The sequence below is a fragment of the Callorhinus ursinus genome, unplaced genomic scaffold, assembly GCF_003265705.2.
Source record: "Callorhinus ursinus isolate GAN/ISIS: 27379988/994484 unplaced genomic scaffold, GSC_fseal_2.0 scaffold4, whole genome shotgun sequence".
Classification (NCBI taxonomy): domain Eukaryota; kingdom Metazoa; phylum Chordata; class Mammalia; order Carnivora; family Otariidae; genus Callorhinus; species Callorhinus ursinus.
The window spans coordinates 19,596,523-19,615,275 of NW_027397066.1; the positions used below are offsets into that span (position 1 = coordinate 19,596,523).

An 18,753-nucleotide genomic window follows, 5' to 3' on the forward strand; every position below is an offset into this window, starting at 1 on the left:
GACAAGTAAATCATACCTAAGTAATATTTCAAGTAAGAGTTTTTTTCGACATGAATATACTCAAGGAATTTATAGCAGTTACCATGAGGGACTAGTTTATTCTAGATATATTAGGACCCTGTATATACAAAGCTTAATCCTTGATAATAATCTCCCAAAAGTGATGAGGTAAATAATACCCACTTTAAAAAAATGAAAACTTTAAAACCAGAGATTAAGAATCTTGCCAAAATTCATATTCAGTTACTATTTAACCTAATAAATGATTAACTCCACTATACTGTTTTTCAAACCTTTTCAAACAATATAATTTTAATTTCGAAGAACCTACTAGAACCCCCAGCTCTCAAAAAAATAAAAGCATAGCTGTTTTGTTTTAAACTTCAACTTAAATCCCCTTCCCATCCCAACAAAGAGCTCAGAAACAGGTTTAGAAACCCCTTGCCCCTTCCTATGCCAGGCAGACATCCACAGAGAGAATCTGCATTCCTGCCCTAAAGAAACCCACATATTTATGCAATGCAGCATGAGTGCTATTACAGAGATGTGTGCAGTCAATATTTCATACCTATAGACATGACATTTGGTTAGGTCTCTAAGAAAATTGCAGGCAGAAGCCAAGGCACTGAAGAAAAAAGTGCTTAGCTTTTGCCAAGTGACTTAATGGAGAGAAAGACACTTGATCATCTCCTGCTTTTCTTGACCCACCCTAACCAACCACCCATTTACTAAGGAGGTGCTTCCTGTGGAGATGGAAAACAGTACATGCTCTTACTCTAAGGTCAAAAGATAAGCAAAATTCCACCAAAATACACTTTTTTTCTATTTACTTTTGAAAAACATTATTTTGTAGTGTGCAACTCAGATCACCACCACCCATAACTTAGTCATTAATAATTCAATATAGTTTCATATCTCTCAGACAGTTCTTTGTTAATGAAACATTTATAGAGAATATTTCTATGCTAACCTTTCTTCCAATCGCTCCATTCTGCTTTTTTGGAGGCGGAGGCTCAAAAATGCGTTGTTGCTGCTGAGGAGGAAGTGTAGAGTATAATGGAATGATTTTAATGTCACCAACTTCGGGGCCCAAATCATCAACCTCACGCTTTATTCTCTTACAGGCTTCATCAATTTCCTACAAAATAAAAGGCTGAGTGTAAAAACAAAACAAACACACACTGAAACATTTAAGTATTTATCATAATCCTAGTCCCATGAAGCTTACTTTGAATTTGGTAAATCAAAACTAAGTTAGTACACTTCATCGGGATTTCCAAAACTAATGAAGAAAAATTTTGATTTCGATACTCAGACAGACAACTATCTATTGGCATTCCACACTCTTTTTCTTCCAGACAGACACCCTAATTAATTCTCAACAAATTGTACTAAAATTAAAATTTCTCACCCAGGAATATTTAACTGCACTCATAACCTTTTAAATTTTCACAATCTAAAAGAAACTGATGTGCTAGATATTTTAAATAAACCAATTAGGCTTTAATGTCACGTATCACTAATGTAATTATATGGAAGATTTGCTTCATTGTACCTAATGAGAACAAACACCTTTACAGTATCAACATAGGTATTTAAGAAGTAGGCTAACCCAAATAACTTACAGCATCTTCAAAACTTTCCCAACCACAGAAAATAATTCCAACACATTTGCATTCATCTCTAGGTTTTAAAGAGAGGACTCACAATAAATATTCAGAGTATGGGAGACCGAGAAAAGAGAGGTGGGTGGAGGCTCCATGAGTGGCAAAGGGACTTAAAAAGGGGGGGGGGGCAACAAACTTAAATTTTCATGAAGCATTAATTCAGTTAAATTCAGAAGTATGTTAAGTGATTTGGCAGCTTGTCCAAGGCACGACCCAATCAGAAGCTATCCTTATCAACAAATTATCTCTTACTCAAAAATCAAAATGATTAAAGAAAAACTTATTCAAAGATCAGAATGATTAAAGAAAAAAAAGGGAAAAAATCTATCAGGTAAATGTAGTCTGTATTTTTATTATATTAAACTAAAATTATTTTCCTTGAAATGATTTTAAATCAAAGGCAATTCTGTTTCCATGTTAAAAAATACAAAGTCTTTGGATACTTAAGAACAAAAACTTTTTTCACCCTCTCCTTCAAACGTAGTAGTTCTCCTAAAAAACGGATTAAGGGTCTTGAAAATTATCATGCAGAAAATTACTATTAAGGATTTGATGTTCACAGTTCCCTTTGAGATCTGAAGTTTCTAAAAGAAAATGAAGGAATGCTATTGATAGACAAAATGTAACAAAACAAGTATTTTTAGGAGAAAAAAGCATTTAAATGCTGTATCTAGATTAGAATGCCCCCTGCTGGTATGCAAATACAAAATTAGATCTCTTCCAAATCAAAAAGATTGGAATATAAACTCCAAATTAGACTTTTCTAAAATAAAAAGATAAACACAGGAAAACTGATGCCAATATTCAGAATATGTTTTTAATTTAGCTGACTTAACCATATATTTGACCAGAAAACAAAAGGTCCAAAGTCACCAAACATCCACATTCCATATACTAGAAAAAGAAGTGCCCCAAATGGTACATTGCAGATTCCAGAATTTTAGCAAGATAATTCCAACTTTATGCTTAGGACTAGACTTTCCAATCTGCCAAATAAGTATAAAGCTAAAACAAAATCACTACTGCACGGGATATAAACACATCTCTAAAGATGGGAGGGGAATCCCACACCACTTGTTTTTTTACACAAGCAAGGTTCTAAACATTTAGTTTTAAAACTGCAACAAATTTTTCCCTAAAGTTTACCAAATTTCCATAGTCAACAATGTTAAGTTCAGAGGAGCACAAAGCTCATTGACATTCAGCAGCACAAAGTAACCATCTGCTTAGGGTTGCTTAGTTATGAGCAATATTGACTATTGAGACAGAAGCTCAGGAGTTTTTAAGACTTTCAGCTCCAAAAGTATTAATATACATGAGTAAATAAATATGGAGTACTAATTTGAGGAGGCTGAACTCACTGCATTATGGAAAAGACATTTTACTCAGCAAAATTAAAGAATGTGCTGCTTAAAGAATGGTTTTAACATCTTCATGTACCCCTGACAACAATTGATATTTCAGTTATAATCATTCTTAATCTAATTCAGAAGTGTAGCTCCCCTAAGGACTTCTACTAGGCAACAATTTTAATCACAAGTCCAGATTCTATGCATTAACATATTATAACATAAAAAATATTCTAGAATTCAAATCTTTTCCAACTTTTCAATTAAGATTGATTTCCTACTCCCAAATTCACCCACAGATTACTACAGATGCATTATTGTTTAAGTAGTCAAAATGGTAAAATGCTCTTAAGAATCATTCTAAAATTTCATGAGAAAACTAAATTTTACAGATGCTATTCAACTTTATGAAAACAAGACTACTGAATTCTGAGATCTACCATTTAACTGACCATGTAAAAATAACACAGGTTCACAGACATGAAAAACAGTATTTTATATTAAGTCAGCTCTACTAAACACAATCAGTGAAACAAAAATAAATTAGGTACTCTGCTCCTTTAACCCTAAAGACCTTCAAATTCAAGACTAGTCCCCTAAAGGTGATTTAAAAATATAAGAGGACACATGCAAACCTAGTTCACAATTACAGTTAGTAACTACTGGAAAACATACACTTTAGCACACATTTGAAAACCATGGGGCTTGTTCCCTTCCTTTCCCCAACTATGGGATAGCTGCCAAAATATCAAATACAAGAAGTTAAATCACAGAAAAGCCTTTCAGGTCCTTACCATGAGACCATCTGATGTTTCTGATAAAATTCTAGTATCATTAGTTATCTGAACATAATGGCTATTTTTAAGTCATTTACAAAAATACACTACGCAGCACTCTGGATGAAGCAAGAAACTGGAGACCAGGCACAAAAGGGAAAGAATACCTCGACTGCCGAAAGACTGCCTTAGTGCATAAATACCGTCTACATGCCGCCCAAAACGCATGTGGTACTCTTGCTTACAAAGTATTTAAAAATTCTTCCATTCAAAATGCATAAAAGGGAAGACTAGTACCAACATAGGTCTATCTGTAAAACTGAATTTGCAACACACTTTATTTCCCAAAAGAACAAGTGTGATGCTGTACTGGGAATGATTTTCCACCCAGGGGACACGTGGCAATGTCTGCAGACATTTTTCGTTGTTACCACTGGGGAAGCGAACGTTACGCATCTAATGGGTAAAGACCAAAGATGCCACGATGCACAGGTTACCCCACAACAAGAAAACTGATCAGCCTACCATGTAGATAGTGCTGTGGCCGAAAAACCCTGTTCTACAGTAAAGGAACGATGGCCAATGGGAGTACAAATCATAGATCACATAAATACTGAAGAAATGCAAGGATAAAAAAAATTATTCAATATTTATAGCTCTTAAAACAATAGCATTTGCCAGAATATTATGTGTTGTCAAGCATTCCTGTAGAAATTGAATACAAATAAAATAAGTCACATTCCAATGGAGGCAGGCAGTCACACAGAAGACTTCTGATTTTGCTATCTGGGAGAACAAGGGCAATTCCCCCACGACAGTGTTTACAGTTGTGTCATTAATGTACTACAGGAATTATACTGGTTTAAACATTCTCCAGGACAATGACCTTTAAACCTAGGGAAATACAAAAATGGCCTGTAGACTTCATTGAAGATGCAGATTCCTGTATCACACCTCAGATTTCACCTATTTCGGCAAGTCTGGTGGAACAGGGCCAAGAACTTGCTTTAACAAACTCTCCTCCCCTCAGTCCACTGGCCACACTTCAGAAACAATGTTCTGGGGCAGGGCTCAGACCTTTTACTGTAAAGGGCCAAAACAATTTAGGCTTTGCATCCATGGATCATCTCTGCTGCACATTCTTTGTTCTTAAACTGTTTAAAAATGTAAAAACAATTCTTAACTCGTGGGCCATACAAAAACAAACAGGAAGAGGGTTGGCACATGTAGTTATTTAAATGTAAATTAATTAAAATGCTGTAAAATTAAAATTTAATCCCTCCTCTCACAGCCACACTTCAAATACTCAAAAGCCGTAACATTCCTGGTGACTACCATACTAAACAGCACAGACACAGAACTTGTCCAGCACTGAAGAAAGATCTAACGCGGGGCGCCTGGGTGGCTCAGTAGTTGAGCGTCTGCCTTCAGCTCAGGTCATGACCCCAGGGTCCTGGGATTGAGCCCCGTACTGGGCTCCTTGCTCAGGGAGGAGTCTGCTTCTCCCTCTCCCACTCCCCCTGCTTGTGTTCCCTCTCTCTGTCAAAAAATAAATAAAATCTTAAAAAAAAAAAAAAAGGAAGGAAGAAAGGTCTAATGGGACAGTGCTACTCTAGAACCTCACCACTCAAACCTGGAGCGCTTCAGCATTACTTAGAAGCTTGTTAGGAATACAGAATCTCAGGCTCCACCAGATCTATTGAATCAGAATCTGCAAATTTTCTAACTGATCTGCATGTATGTTAGTTTGAGAAGCACATTCTAGGAAATTCATAAAATCTATTGAAACAAAGGACAAGCTCTTAAGAAAACTTCCAGTAAAAGGCTCTCTGAAACTGTTTTATCCAGACAGCTTTTTCCTGAACTTTAGCTTGAGAATTTCATAGCACACCTATAAACCTACTGTGTGAAACAAGTTTTACAAAATGTAGCACCTGAGAATAAAATGTGTATCTTAAAATGAGTTAACTTCTAACTAAGAAATTTCAGTGACTCCTTCAAATCCTCAGTAAACACATGGAAAACAAAACCAAAACACAAACATTTGTTTTGATGTTGAATGGGCACCCAAGTGACTCAAGTTCACTCACAAGCTAACTGACTAGGACAATCTGATCTTCACAGCAGCTGCGTGGTTCAAATTTTTGCTTCAGCAGAACTGCAAATTACCACACCACTTCTTACCATCCAGGTCTCTCCAAAGCTGAGACTGCAATTGCTAAATCTTGAAATTCTAAAAGCATTTAACATTCTTACAATAATTAACAAACACCAACACAGTATAAAAGGGTATTTATAGAGTACACAAAGGGGTTATATATTTCATACTTAAATACAATCAAGTTCAAGAAAAACTTTAAAACTTGGGATAAGAAACACATGGTTAATATATGCCAAGTTCTTAGGTTTAAAAAGCTGTTGTATAATTTAATATGCTAAAGGCTAAATAATGAAGAAAATAATGACTATACCTCTTGACCAGTTAAGAAAAGTAGAAGATCTCCCTCTTCCTCTTCACACATATGAATTTGGATTACTGTTCGAATGGCTGCTTCAAGATAATCTCTCTCTGGTTCAGGAGTATAAAAGATCTCAACAGGATGTGTACGCCCAGGAATAGTTAAGAGAGGACAGTTATCAAAGTAAATCTGGAATTTCCCTGCATCTAGAGTAGCACTCATAACTATAACCTGGAAAAAAAAAAAAAAAAAACAGTAAATTATTTAAAGCTGTCTTCAAGGATCTTACATGGTCTTAAGGAAAAAAGACAAGTAATGTTTACTGTTCTATATATATTATTAAAAAAAACTACAAAAATCTTCATACAAATAAACTGATTAAAAAAATCAAATGCAGGGGCACCTGGGTGGCTCAGTCAGTTAAGTGACTGACTCTTGATCACAGCTTCAGGTCATGATCTCAGGATTCTGAGATCACAACCACGCCCCCACACACACACCGCCCCACCGCCCCCTCTGCCCCTCTCCCTGCTCATACTCCTTTCTCTAATAATAAATAAATCTTTAAAAATGTATCAAATACAGAAATGTTGAGCTATAGAGTTACTGACATTTTACAAAATCAGAAATAAACCCAATATCCAATAAACTACAATATATCTTCATGAAACAATACCTTAAACCCAAAGTTCATAAAATGTTCATAACATATTTATGTTTACATAAAGTTTACGTAATATGTAAAGGGGACTGATACAAAACATTATTAATAAATAGTATGATTACTACCATGTTTATTAAGACAGACCATAACAACCTTGTACACAGGGAAAAAAAAGGAAATGTGAAAAAGCCAAAAAAAAAAAAAAAAATCACTGGCACAGATATAAATTTTCTCCCTTCTTCCAAAGCATTTTTAATAAGCATGACTTCTTTAGAAAAATTCCCACACAGGGATTTTCTACATTGTTGTAAAAAGCCACAGCCACAAAAGGCTGTTCAGGGGCAGGGCTACAAGACAGTGCAGTCACCCTCCCTCCATGTAATCACACAGTACAGCACCCATTAAAAATTTACTTAAAAAGAAGGCACCCCTAACCACTCTGGAAAACAGTATGGAGGTTCCTCAAACAGTTGAAAATAGAGCTACCATACGATCCAGCAATAGCACTACTGGGTATTTACCACAAAGATACAAATGTAGGGATCCGAAGGGGTACGTGCACCCCAATGTTTATAGCAGCAACGTCCACAATAGCCAAACTGTGGAAAGAGCCAAGATGTCCATCGACAGATGAATGGATAAAGAAGATGTGGTATATATACACAATGGAATATTATGCAGCCATCCAAAGGAATGAGATCTTGCCATCTGCAACGACGTGGATGGACCTGGGGGGTGTTATGCTGAGTGAATAAGTCAATCAGAGAAAGACATGTATCATACGACCTCGCTGATATGAGGAATTCTTAATCTCAGGAAACAAACTGAGGGTTGCTGGAGTGGTGGGGGGTGGGAGGGATGGGGTGGCTGGGTGATAGACATTGGGGAGGGTATGTGCTATGGTGAGCACTGTGAATTGTGCAAGACTGTTGAATCACAGATCTGTACTTCTGAAACAAATAATGCAACATATGTTAAGAAAAAAGAAGAAGAAGAAGATAGCAGGAGGGGAAGAATGAAGGGGAGTATGTCGGAGGGGGAGACGAACCATGAGAGACGATGGACTCTGAAAAACAAACTGAGGGTTCTAGAGGGGAGGAGGGTAGGGGGATGGGTTAGCCTGGTGATGGGTATTAAAGAGGGCACGTTCTGCGTGGAGCACTGGGTGTTATGCACAAACAATGAATCATGGAACACTACATCAAAAACTAATGATGTAATGTATGGTGATTAACAATAAAAAACTTGGGGCGCCTGGGTGGCTCGGTCGTTAAGCATCTGCCTTCGGCTCAGGTCATGATTCCAGGGTCCTGGGATCGAGCCCCACATCGGGCTCCTTGCTCAGCGGGAAGCCTGCTTCTCCCTCTCCCACTCCCCCTGCTTGTGTTCCCTCTCTCGCTGTGTCTCTCTCTGTCAAATAAATAAATAAAATCTTAAAAAAAAAAAACAATAAAAAAATTTTTAAAAAGGCACCCCATAAAACATTCTACTACAGAGTAATTTCTACTTCGACTTTCTTTCCTAAAAGCGTGAAGAGCCCACACCTGATTTCACTTATATGTGAAATCTAAAGAACACAAAGTATAAACAGGCCCATAAATACAAAGAACAAACTGGTGGTTGCCAGAAGAGCGGGGTGGAGGGATGGGCAAAATGAAGGAAGTGGAGTAGGAGTTTCAAACTTCCAGCTATGGAATGAGTAAGTCACGGGAATGAAAGGTACAGCATAGGAAATACAGTCAATGGTATCGTAATAGCGTTCTACAGTCACTCTAGATGGTAGCTACACACTCGAGGTGACACAGCGTAACATACAGAGTTGTCATTACCAATCACTATGTTGAACATCAGAAACTAACATAACCTGTCAACTACAATTAAAATCAAACAAAAACTTCAATCGTTCATAAGGTTTAATCAATAAACTTAATTTACAAGCAAAAACATACTAAGATAATTTTTTAAGACCCAGAATCTTTCTGCCCGCTGTACAATCCCTATAACACATACACTAACAACCGAATAATGAGTCTAAGCTCCAATAAATGGTACACACACACACAGCAAAAAGAGGCACTTCATAAACTCTAGGAGGCAAAAAGGTCAGAAAATTCAGTCCATTTTAGGCCCTTATCAACAGAGTAACACTGGCCAGGGTAGCAGCAGTATAACAGACAGAAAAAAAACCCCAAGCAAACTAGGTTAAGTGAACACATTTCTGAGGAGTGGCTTGCTTGTTCTGGGTAGAGCTGTTTCTACTACCCAACATGACTGAGTTATAATGGGTGTGTTTATGTTGGGACAGGACAAAGACTTGAGGTTTCTGTATTTAATGAAGGGTAGGGTGAGCAGCAGGGTTATAAAACCACCACGTCATTAGATCACAAGAAAACACAGGTGGGTTAGAAATGGAAAAGATCTGACTTAAAAATACATTACTAAAAAGTGAAATCATACCAAGAACACATATGAAGACGCAGCTACGTACATTAGAAACCAAGAAAAATAACAATGTAGGTACTTACTGGTTCCTTATTTTACACTTGATATTTTATAGCTGATTAGAGTGATTGGCATGTATTCCGTTTTTTATATATACCTTTTTTTATGAAACAAATGAGTAAAAAAATTTCTTCACCTTTAAGTCTGATCTCTGTCTTACAACTTCCTTCAGAACACCCATGAGGATATCTGTAGCCAAAGTCCTTTCATGAGCCTCATCAAGAATTATTACACCGTAACGCTCAAGGAGGGGATCATTCATAGCTTCACGAAGTAACATCCCATCAGTCATATACCTATATCCACAAAACACAAGTTGGACAAGGTTCATTTATGTAGAAGATTTTAAAACTAAACTTCATGACATGCAAAGACATCAGGAAAATCAAAATTAAATTTTCCCCAAAACACATGTACTATTGTTTCATAATCAATTGCAAAATTAAACATGAAGAAAAACTTCTAAGAGTATCAAACAAGTTACACACTATCAAATCTTGTCAAGTGAGACTGTAATACTGAAATGCATTAAGAAAACAAGATTAAATCTGCTTATGGAATATAATGATCACGTGGTTTCATACAAATGCCAAAGCAAAATGCATCACTTAAATGAGTTTCTTAAAAAAATATAAAACGGAAATGTTTAACCTGCAAAACAAAACTAAGATGCCACTTTGTTTTATAACCACACATCACTAAAATTAGTTACCACATGCAAAAGTACATTTCTTTAAAGGCTTAGTAATTCTCCACTTAAGCTAACAATAGCCTTCCTTGGTTCAAAAGGGCTGAGAGAGCACAAAAGTCTACCATCTCTGTTTGCCCCAGTCCCATCCATTCAATGACGTGATGGCAAAGAAGCACAAAAAGGAATACATTCATGAAATAAGGAGCAGCATTAGCACTAGAAATGGTGATAAATATACATAAAAGAGAAAAGGCAAAGGACACCCACTAAATGAAGGAAGCAGAGAGGGAAACCAGGTGTAGAGATGGCTCAAGATGAAACAGCTAATCCAGCACTCAGATGCAGGGTGATTTGCAAACGGTGTTACGGGCCAACCATCTCCTAGCCATGATATTCTGGCTGCTACTGTCACTAACACAAAAGAACTATCCCCAGAGTTTGGCACAAGGACAAAACAAAGTCGGCCTGCAGAGGCTAAAGTCACAGTTCACTCAATTCATGGTTTTATTTACAAATTTAAAAGCAGTATAAAAATGAGAAGTCATCATTTCTAACTTCACTATTTTGGGTTTTTATTTTTCACACATGAGTCTAACCGAATCTTTCACGGGCCAACTTGTTATTTTTAGCTAATGGAATTGTTGGAGCAGTGAAGTTCACCAAATTGACAACGTACAGAAGTGAATCATTCTCCTTATTTCACTTTAACTTCTAAATTTAGTAAGACTTTTGGCAAACAAACCCATCCTTACTCTATATATTTTAGGCTTCTTTCCTCTTTGGCCATATTTTTTAAAGTAAACTACATTTCTGCAGTTGACACAGAATTACCTGAAGATTATTTTATATTAAGACCATGAAAGAAAAAAATGCCAATTAAACTATGACTCAATGGCTTAAGGACAGTGCAGCACAGCACATGCATCAGCTACACTATAGCCTCTAGCTGCTTTGAAGTTTCTCTGATCTGAGGACATTTAGTAATTTCTCCTGACTTCAGCTGTTAATTACTGACATGAGATAGGCAATCCTTTTGCAAAGTATCTCAGTAGCAAAACATAATACAGTTTCATCTGCTTGTGAGTAACTTCCTCAGATTCCACAAAGCTTTTGTCTGTTCTTTCAAAGGGGAAAAAAAAATTAACTGGTCACTCTCCAAACAATAAATATTTGCTTAAATACCATCAAACGTACACCATGCTGCTCAGTATCCAAGCTTACTCATTTCAACATGGAATCCCAGTGTAATCTTCTTGAAGACATTTTAATTAGCCAAGAAACCCAGTACACATAGTTCCAACAATAGCACATTACTTATTTAAAGTGAAATATGGACAGCTAGATCAAGTTCAAGCATTTCCAGGTAACAGACCCCACCAAATCGCTACAAGTTTTAAGACCCTCAGATTGTAAAAATGTACCTCAATCTCACCTACTAAAAAGGTGAAGTCACAGAACTGACAGAAGTATCAGGCTCTAACTTGAAAACTCCTTGAAACTCATTTAAAAAAAAAAAAAGCCACCCTCTTTATTTTGATCTTTTTCCTCTTACATCCCTCAAGCTTCACAAAACCACAACAGTGTAGAGGCACTTAAAAGCACAGCTAACCCAAATACTCATTCTTTTATATTTTTCTGAAGGGAAGTGCTGCAAATGGCAGAACATAGATATTGCACGTTAATGGAACTACTATTTGCCTTGTTTTATTAGAAAGTATGCATAATATATGTACTAAGTTAAATGGTCAACTAAACCCTCTGACTTCCAGACTCCAGAGACAGACGTCGAACAGTTGTCTCAGTATTTGATCATCACCCTGTGATCTAATTCTATGAGATGCCACTGTTACCTCTCCTGCATCACAGGAATGTAGGAAGCTTGTTGTGTGTGCAATAGAGAGCTTCGGGAAAAATTACATTTGTAGGGGCACCTGGGTGGCTCAATCAGTTAAGCGTCAGACTCTTGGTTTCAGCTCAGGTAGTGATCTCAGGGTTATGAGATGGAGCCCCAAGTTGAGTTGGGCTCTGCACTCAGCAGGAGTCTGCTTGAGACTCTCTCTTCCTCTGTCCCCCACCCACTTGCGTGTGCACACTCTCTAAAATATTTTAATTAAATATGAAAGGTCTCTTAAAAATATAACCAATATTGCTGCTTTTCCAGGGTAGAAAATTCACTATTAGTAGTTAACTTTCCCAGGGTCTCAAAACCAGTTAAATAGCTTTAGACTAAGTTATCAGTGTACTGATCCCCAATCCTGGGCCCCTCCTATACAAACACACTCTCCTCAAAGTCCGAGGAAATGTATATATAAATACAATAGCAAAAAGTTACCTGGCGTGGGGTTGGGGGTTGGAAACATACAGAAAAAATAGCTGTAAGCTCATTTGTGATCTACTGAAAAGAGGTAATATTAAAACAGTGTTAAGTACTACTGCTCTTTTCTTTGTCCTCTGAAATGACTGCAGGGGATGCTCTTAATCAGCCAAACTTTTTTTTTGCCCTGATTTAATTGACCACCAAACCTTAGGTGGCCTTTAATTTTTTTTGGATTTATTTATTTGAGAGAGAGAGAGAGAGAGGAGAGCACACACATGCACACGCATACACAAGAGCCAGAGGGGCAGAGGAAGGAAAAATCTCAAGCAGACTCCACACTGAGCATGAAGCCAGAGTGTGGCTTGATCTCACAACCCTGAGATCATGACCTGAGCCGAAACCAGGATTTGGAGGCTTAACCAAGTGAGCCACCCAGGTGCCCCAGGTGGCCTTTTAAATCAGGGAAACAGAACTAGACTTCCCAAGTACATCTGGATCTTCTACATAGATATTTTTTAAAAACTCAACAACCCAGTACCAGATGCAAGTCACATAAGTGTCCCCCCAAAACAAGTACGTCCTTTTCCTCCTCCCATCTCACTGTAACACTGAGCAATGCTCTAAGTGTGTACCAAAACTGAACAGATTTCTGCTATCCAACATCTTTCTCATGAGTCACCTCAAAATTCTAATTTTGTCTCTATTAGTGTATCTTAACATCTGAAAAACATACATTTTTGTTTTATTGGAAAACTACAGTTTGTTAGGCCTTCAGAGTTTTGGGACAATTCTTTGCTGTGTGTTACCAACAATCTTTATGGCATGCTTTCAATACGAGACTTCAGGTAGTCTTTTCAGTTGTTATTGTATTTATACACAGTAAATTTTTCTTTCTATGTGTGCCATATGTCTGAAGTTTTGAAGTTCTAAATAAAAAGTGTGCCAGTATGAACGCAAGCAGCTGATTTTAGGAATATTGGACTTTTCTTAAAGTACATTCAGAGGCTCGAAGTATAGACATGTTCACTGGCAAAAAATAGAGGGGATGAGGCTCTGGATTAAGACCCAAGTTCAATAGGTCAAATGTCAAAATAATAAAGACCAATCAACTGACCTGGCCTATATCAAGAACAGATGGGAGGCTGGGAGCAAGACCACACACCTATCCCTCCCCAGGTTTCCCTCCCCTCCTCTGGGTTTGTCCTTCCATCTAGACTCCTCAGGCCTGCTGTCACTGTTGTTTACTTATGCTATAAAGAGGAAAACAGAAGGAAGGGTCCTACACTTTGCCTAATTAAGCCACTACCAGAATTACTGGCAACTTTAGCACAGTATTTGAGGTGATTTTCTTTCTTTGTATTTAGAATGACTTGATTCTGAGTCTTTCTGTTGTTTTGTACAGAACAGCACTTTATCTGTGTACTAACAGAATTATTCCCCTGTATCCTTTATGGTTTTTCCTTGTTTTTGTTTCCTTTTTAAATTATGCATGGAATTTTGTATGTGTGTGAAATTAAGGTCTTTATTAATCCTGAGAAAAAAGAAAAGCCACCCAATGACTTGCTGTACTACTAGTTTATATATGAAGCCCTCGGCTTAAAAAAAAAAAAAAAAGTAACCAAACACAAAGCACAGAAAAAAGCAGAACCAGGGGACTGGTGATCCTATAAAAGCCATAGCCATTTTCAAGTTTTACTACCTTCCGTAGTACTAATGGAATATTTAACCAGACTAAAGGCAACAAACAGGGTGGCACAGTAATAAAACTGTGACCACCCAATTTTGAAGTTTCAACAATAGTTTCAAAAACTGCACAGGAGAGTCAAACTCTGCATTTGACTGCAAACCCTACTATCCAGTGTTCTTCTGTTCTGAAACAAAAACTTGCTTAGAGTCAGCTGTATTACCTGTGAACTGGTTAGAAATACAAAACTTGGGTCTCACCCCTGAACTGCTTAATCAGAAACTGTGAAGATGAGGCATAGCAATCTGTTCGAACAAGCTTTCATGTGTTTCTGAGGCTTGCTAAAGTATGAGAAGCACCAGTCTAAATCAAGTTAAACAAGAGGCAGGTTAAATACATGCCTAAAGCAGCAAAAGATCCCTGAAGAGTAAGTCAGAAACAGTTCATATTTTCAACCATGACTGTTTAATTAATAAAATAAACAAAAAAAAATTCAGTGTGCTGAGTAGTATAAACTTAGCTTGAGTATTTTTTTGCAATGCACACATGCAAATGGCATACTACAACTACTAGCCAACTGCCAAACCTGATCCCTAGCCAATTTCACCAATTCCAATAAACATTACAGACTGCAAAGGTATTGTTTAGTTTTGTGTTTACATATATTTACAATTTCTTGAAAAATTTCTCAAGTTGTCTGGTTCAAAGAAAAAAATCATAAAGAAAAAAGATGCACAGAATGGTGAAAATGTTTCCCAAAATGTACACCAGAAATTTTTAATAAACTGTTATCAGATTATTCATAACTTTAATGAATGTCAATAACTAATGCTCAAGTTATAAGTAACGAAAAATTATGTCTATGTGGGGAAACAATCCCCAATAACTTACTGTTATGTTCTCTGGTGTAGGAATATGTTAAGAGAGACATAGAGTGTGAACCTTCCTAAATCCCTACCACAAACCTTATTATCGCCCTAAAAAAAAAGTTCTAAATTGATCAAAGATGTGTAAAACAGAAACAAAACACAGAACACATGGATTCAAATAATTGTTCAATTCACTGAACACAACTTCAATTAATTCAATTAATTAAAAACACCTGTATAAAATTCAGGTTTCTACATGGCATGAAGTGTGATAAACAAAGCAAAGAAACATGGCAAAGTGAGCAAAAATTGGAACTTAAATCCAGAAGGCCAATTTTGTTAAGAAAATTGCAACTGATATCCAGAATGCCAATTCTGTTAAAAGCTCCTACAATCAATATAAAAAACCACAGAAAGATGGACAAACACCAAGTTTCATTAATCCTATAATACTGTAAATTTTTTCAAATTTACCTTCTCTGTGATTGGGATGCATTTTAAAATAGCACCTTACAAATGACAGTCAAGCAGGTAGCAATACTTCTGGGAAGATGAGAAAAGCAATAGTCTGAGACCCAAAAAGAAACACAAATGGCTCATAAATACATGTAAAGATGCTCCATTTCATACAAAAGAAATGCAAATTAAAACCATAATAATATTCCATTTTTCACTTACAATACTGACAAAGAATAAAAACGTTCCACAATACAATGTTGGCAAGGATACAGAAACAGACACTCATTTGCTCATTCCTTACTGGTCAGAATAGATAATTCTCCACGAAAGGCAATCTGGCACTAATAAAATTCAAACATACCCTGTAACCCAACCAATTTCATTTGTAGGGAATTCTTTCAGATATATACGTTGTGCATGTATGAAAAAATGTGTGTACAAGGTTTTGTTAGGGTACTAAGGGCAAGTTTTTGGTTTTTTTTAATTTTATTTATTAGAGAGAGAGAGAGAAAGCACAAGCAGGGGGAAGGGATAAAGAAAGAGGGGAGTGAGAAGCAGACTCCCCGCTGAGCATGGAGCCAGCCATGGAGCTCCATCCCAGTACCCGAGAGCACTACCCAAGCCGAAGGCAGACACTCAACTGACTGAGCCACCCAGGCACCCCAGCAAGTGTTTTTAATAGCAAAAACTGCAATTCTGAGTGCCTATGAATAGAATAAAACAAACTATAGTCATTAAAAAAAAATAAGGCAACTTTGTATTTACTGTTCCAGAACAATGTAAGTGAAATCAGCAGCCATGTCTTGAACCAACCCTGCTGTAACAATTAAGTTAACCTATTCCGAAAATCCTAGATAGGTAGTACTCTTGCAATACTGTTAGGATCTGGTTACCTTTCAAAGTATAGGCTTTATTCTGGCATAACTGCACATGCAGCTAAATCAAAACTGTGTTTCTATGGGGCGCCTAGGCGGCTCAGTCGTTAAGCGTCTGCCTTTGGCTCAGGTCATGATCCCAAGGTCCTGGGATCGAGCCCCACATCGGGCTCCCTGCTCCGCGGGGAAGCCTGCTTCCCCCTCTCCCACTCCACCTGCTTGTGTTCCTTCTCTAGCTGTCAAATAAATAAATAAAATCTTAAAAAAAAAAAAAAAAACTGTTTCTAAAGAATCCAAAACTTGACTCAGCATGACCCAAAGAAATTCTTGGTAACTGCTTCAAAGCTTATTATAAATGATTGGGACTGTTTAATCTGAGTAATTAGATTTACTGCTTTCCAAATTACCTAGCAACACTTTACAAATACTTACACATAAAAGAATTACATGGAGATGAGGAATAACACCACATACAGTGGTTAAGGATACACCCCTATTGCAAGACAAACCTAGGTTCAAGCCCGTCTTCTTGGCATCTGATCTTGAACAAGATCAACTTCTCTAATACGCCATTTGTAAAATGAGAATACGGTGGCTTTTGTTTAAATTAAAAGAATGTATTTAGAGCACCTAGTATACCAATTGTTGGGCACTTGTTAAATACTCTATATAGAATTCTACGCTATGCTCTTAACTAACCTTTACCTAATAAATCCTTGGGATGGTAACCTTACCCTCTGTAAAACATACTGTGGTATAGCCACATTTCTGTCCCTACCAGCTGGATCAACACAATTATATCCGACATGAAATGGTAAGGTCTTAGTGTAGAAAAGAGAGTTATACAGATGTTTCCTGTTAAATGCTTCAGAAAAGCTCAAAGAAGATGAGTCACACACAGTATCAAATGTGTGACGTAACTATAAATAAGTGAAAGAGGTCTGGAATTCCAGAATTCAAGATTCAATTCTCTCAAATTCCAGAAAGGTAGCACATACGTATTTTCCAAGTGAAGTTTAAATACCACTGTAAGATCGAGACATTTTAACTGCCTAACTGAACTCCAAACAAAGGGCCCATATTCAAGAAAATGGTGCTCATCCTACATTAAAAGACTGATGAATGAATGTACAGGTTTTAAATTAAAATTTTAAAAAAGTTTAAGGTTTGTATAAATTTTTACTATTTACTACTAAAACTGTCAGATTAACCCACTACAATCCAATCAAGTCACGAGTGCCTCTTATTCAAGAAAAACTTCACATATTAAAATGGCTGCACAAACAGTATGTAGTATTCTTTAAGTTACAATGGAGCAAGACTTCTGAAATAGACCATAACCAAAATATATATATATATATATTTATTCACTTTTTTCCCCTCTACCATATAACCTATTTTTGTTTAAAGCCCCTATCAGTAGATGGGGTGCCTGGCTGGCTTAGTAGGTAGCATACAACACTTGATCTCAGGGTTCTGAGTTTGAGCCCCACGTTGGGTGCAGAAATTATTTTTTTAAGATTTTATTTATTTGACAGAGAGAGAGGGGACACAAACAGGGGGAGTGGGAGAGGGAGAAGCGGGCTTCCCGCGGAGCAGGGAGCCCTATGCAGGGCTCCATCCCAGGACCCTGGGATCATGACCTGAGCCAAAGGCAGACGCTTAACGACTGAGCCACCCCGGCACCCCGGGTGTAGAAATTACTTAAAAATAAAATCTCTAAAAAAAACAAAAGCAGCCCCTACCAGTGGAATACTTTTTGAACGACAACAGTAAAAGAAACAGAAGAATGACAAAGTTAAAACAGCTTGCACTTACCAGGAACTATATTAGAAGAACAAAACTATATATAGTATAGTGACTTTATAAAATACAGCTCTTTTCACTACTATAAATACAGTGAAGCCTGAACACCCACACCCTACCCATACTTCACAATGCCAATATTATAAAATGGTCAATTACCAACTTTTAAACAAGCTCACAGAGAATGCTATTATACTTTTCAGTAACTACTGATAGTCATCAAATTACCTTCCTCCAACAATTTCTTCCAATATCAGTTATTTCTATATGCCACAGGTACAAAAATAAAGCATAAGTCAGTTTAAAATGAAGTTATTTACCTCTTTTAGGTGATCTGGCTATTTTTGGATTCATCACTAACTTAAAAGTCTTCAGTGTCCACAATGCTAGCACTTTATTTCTCTTTTTATATAGTTTTACGAAGTTATGTCAAAAAAAAAAAATTTACAAACCTGATCCATGTGAACACAGTAGTTAAAAAAAAAAAAAGATATTTGGTTGTTCAATATTAGTATCTCCTAAAGGACAGCTTACATATAATCCCCTAGCACAGTCCAAGTTTAGATTACTGTAGAACTTTAACATCTATTTATATATCCAGTCAAGAGAAGAGTAAACTACTTCCTTCTTTGGGT

The 18,753-nt window shown here is 36.8% G+C and overlaps 1 protein-coding gene across 1 annotated transcript in view; it reads right to left on the minus strand.

Annotated features, from left to right (window-relative positions):
- DHX15 (DEAH-box helicase 15) overlaps positions 1 to 18,753 on the minus strand; it is a 58,002-nt gene that overhangs the window by 20,358 nt on the left and 18,891 nt on the right. The window contains exons 4-6 of the mRNA XM_025887125.2: positions 9,554 to 9,713; positions 6,264 to 6,482; positions 971 to 1,138 (exon numbers count right to left, since the gene is read on the minus strand). Coding sequence (XP_025742910.1) covers positions 971 to 1,138; positions 6,264 to 6,482; positions 9,554 to 9,713 — 547 coding nt within the window. The remainder of the gene's footprint in view (positions 1 to 970; positions 1,139 to 6,263; positions 6,483 to 9,553; positions 9,714 to 18,753) is intronic.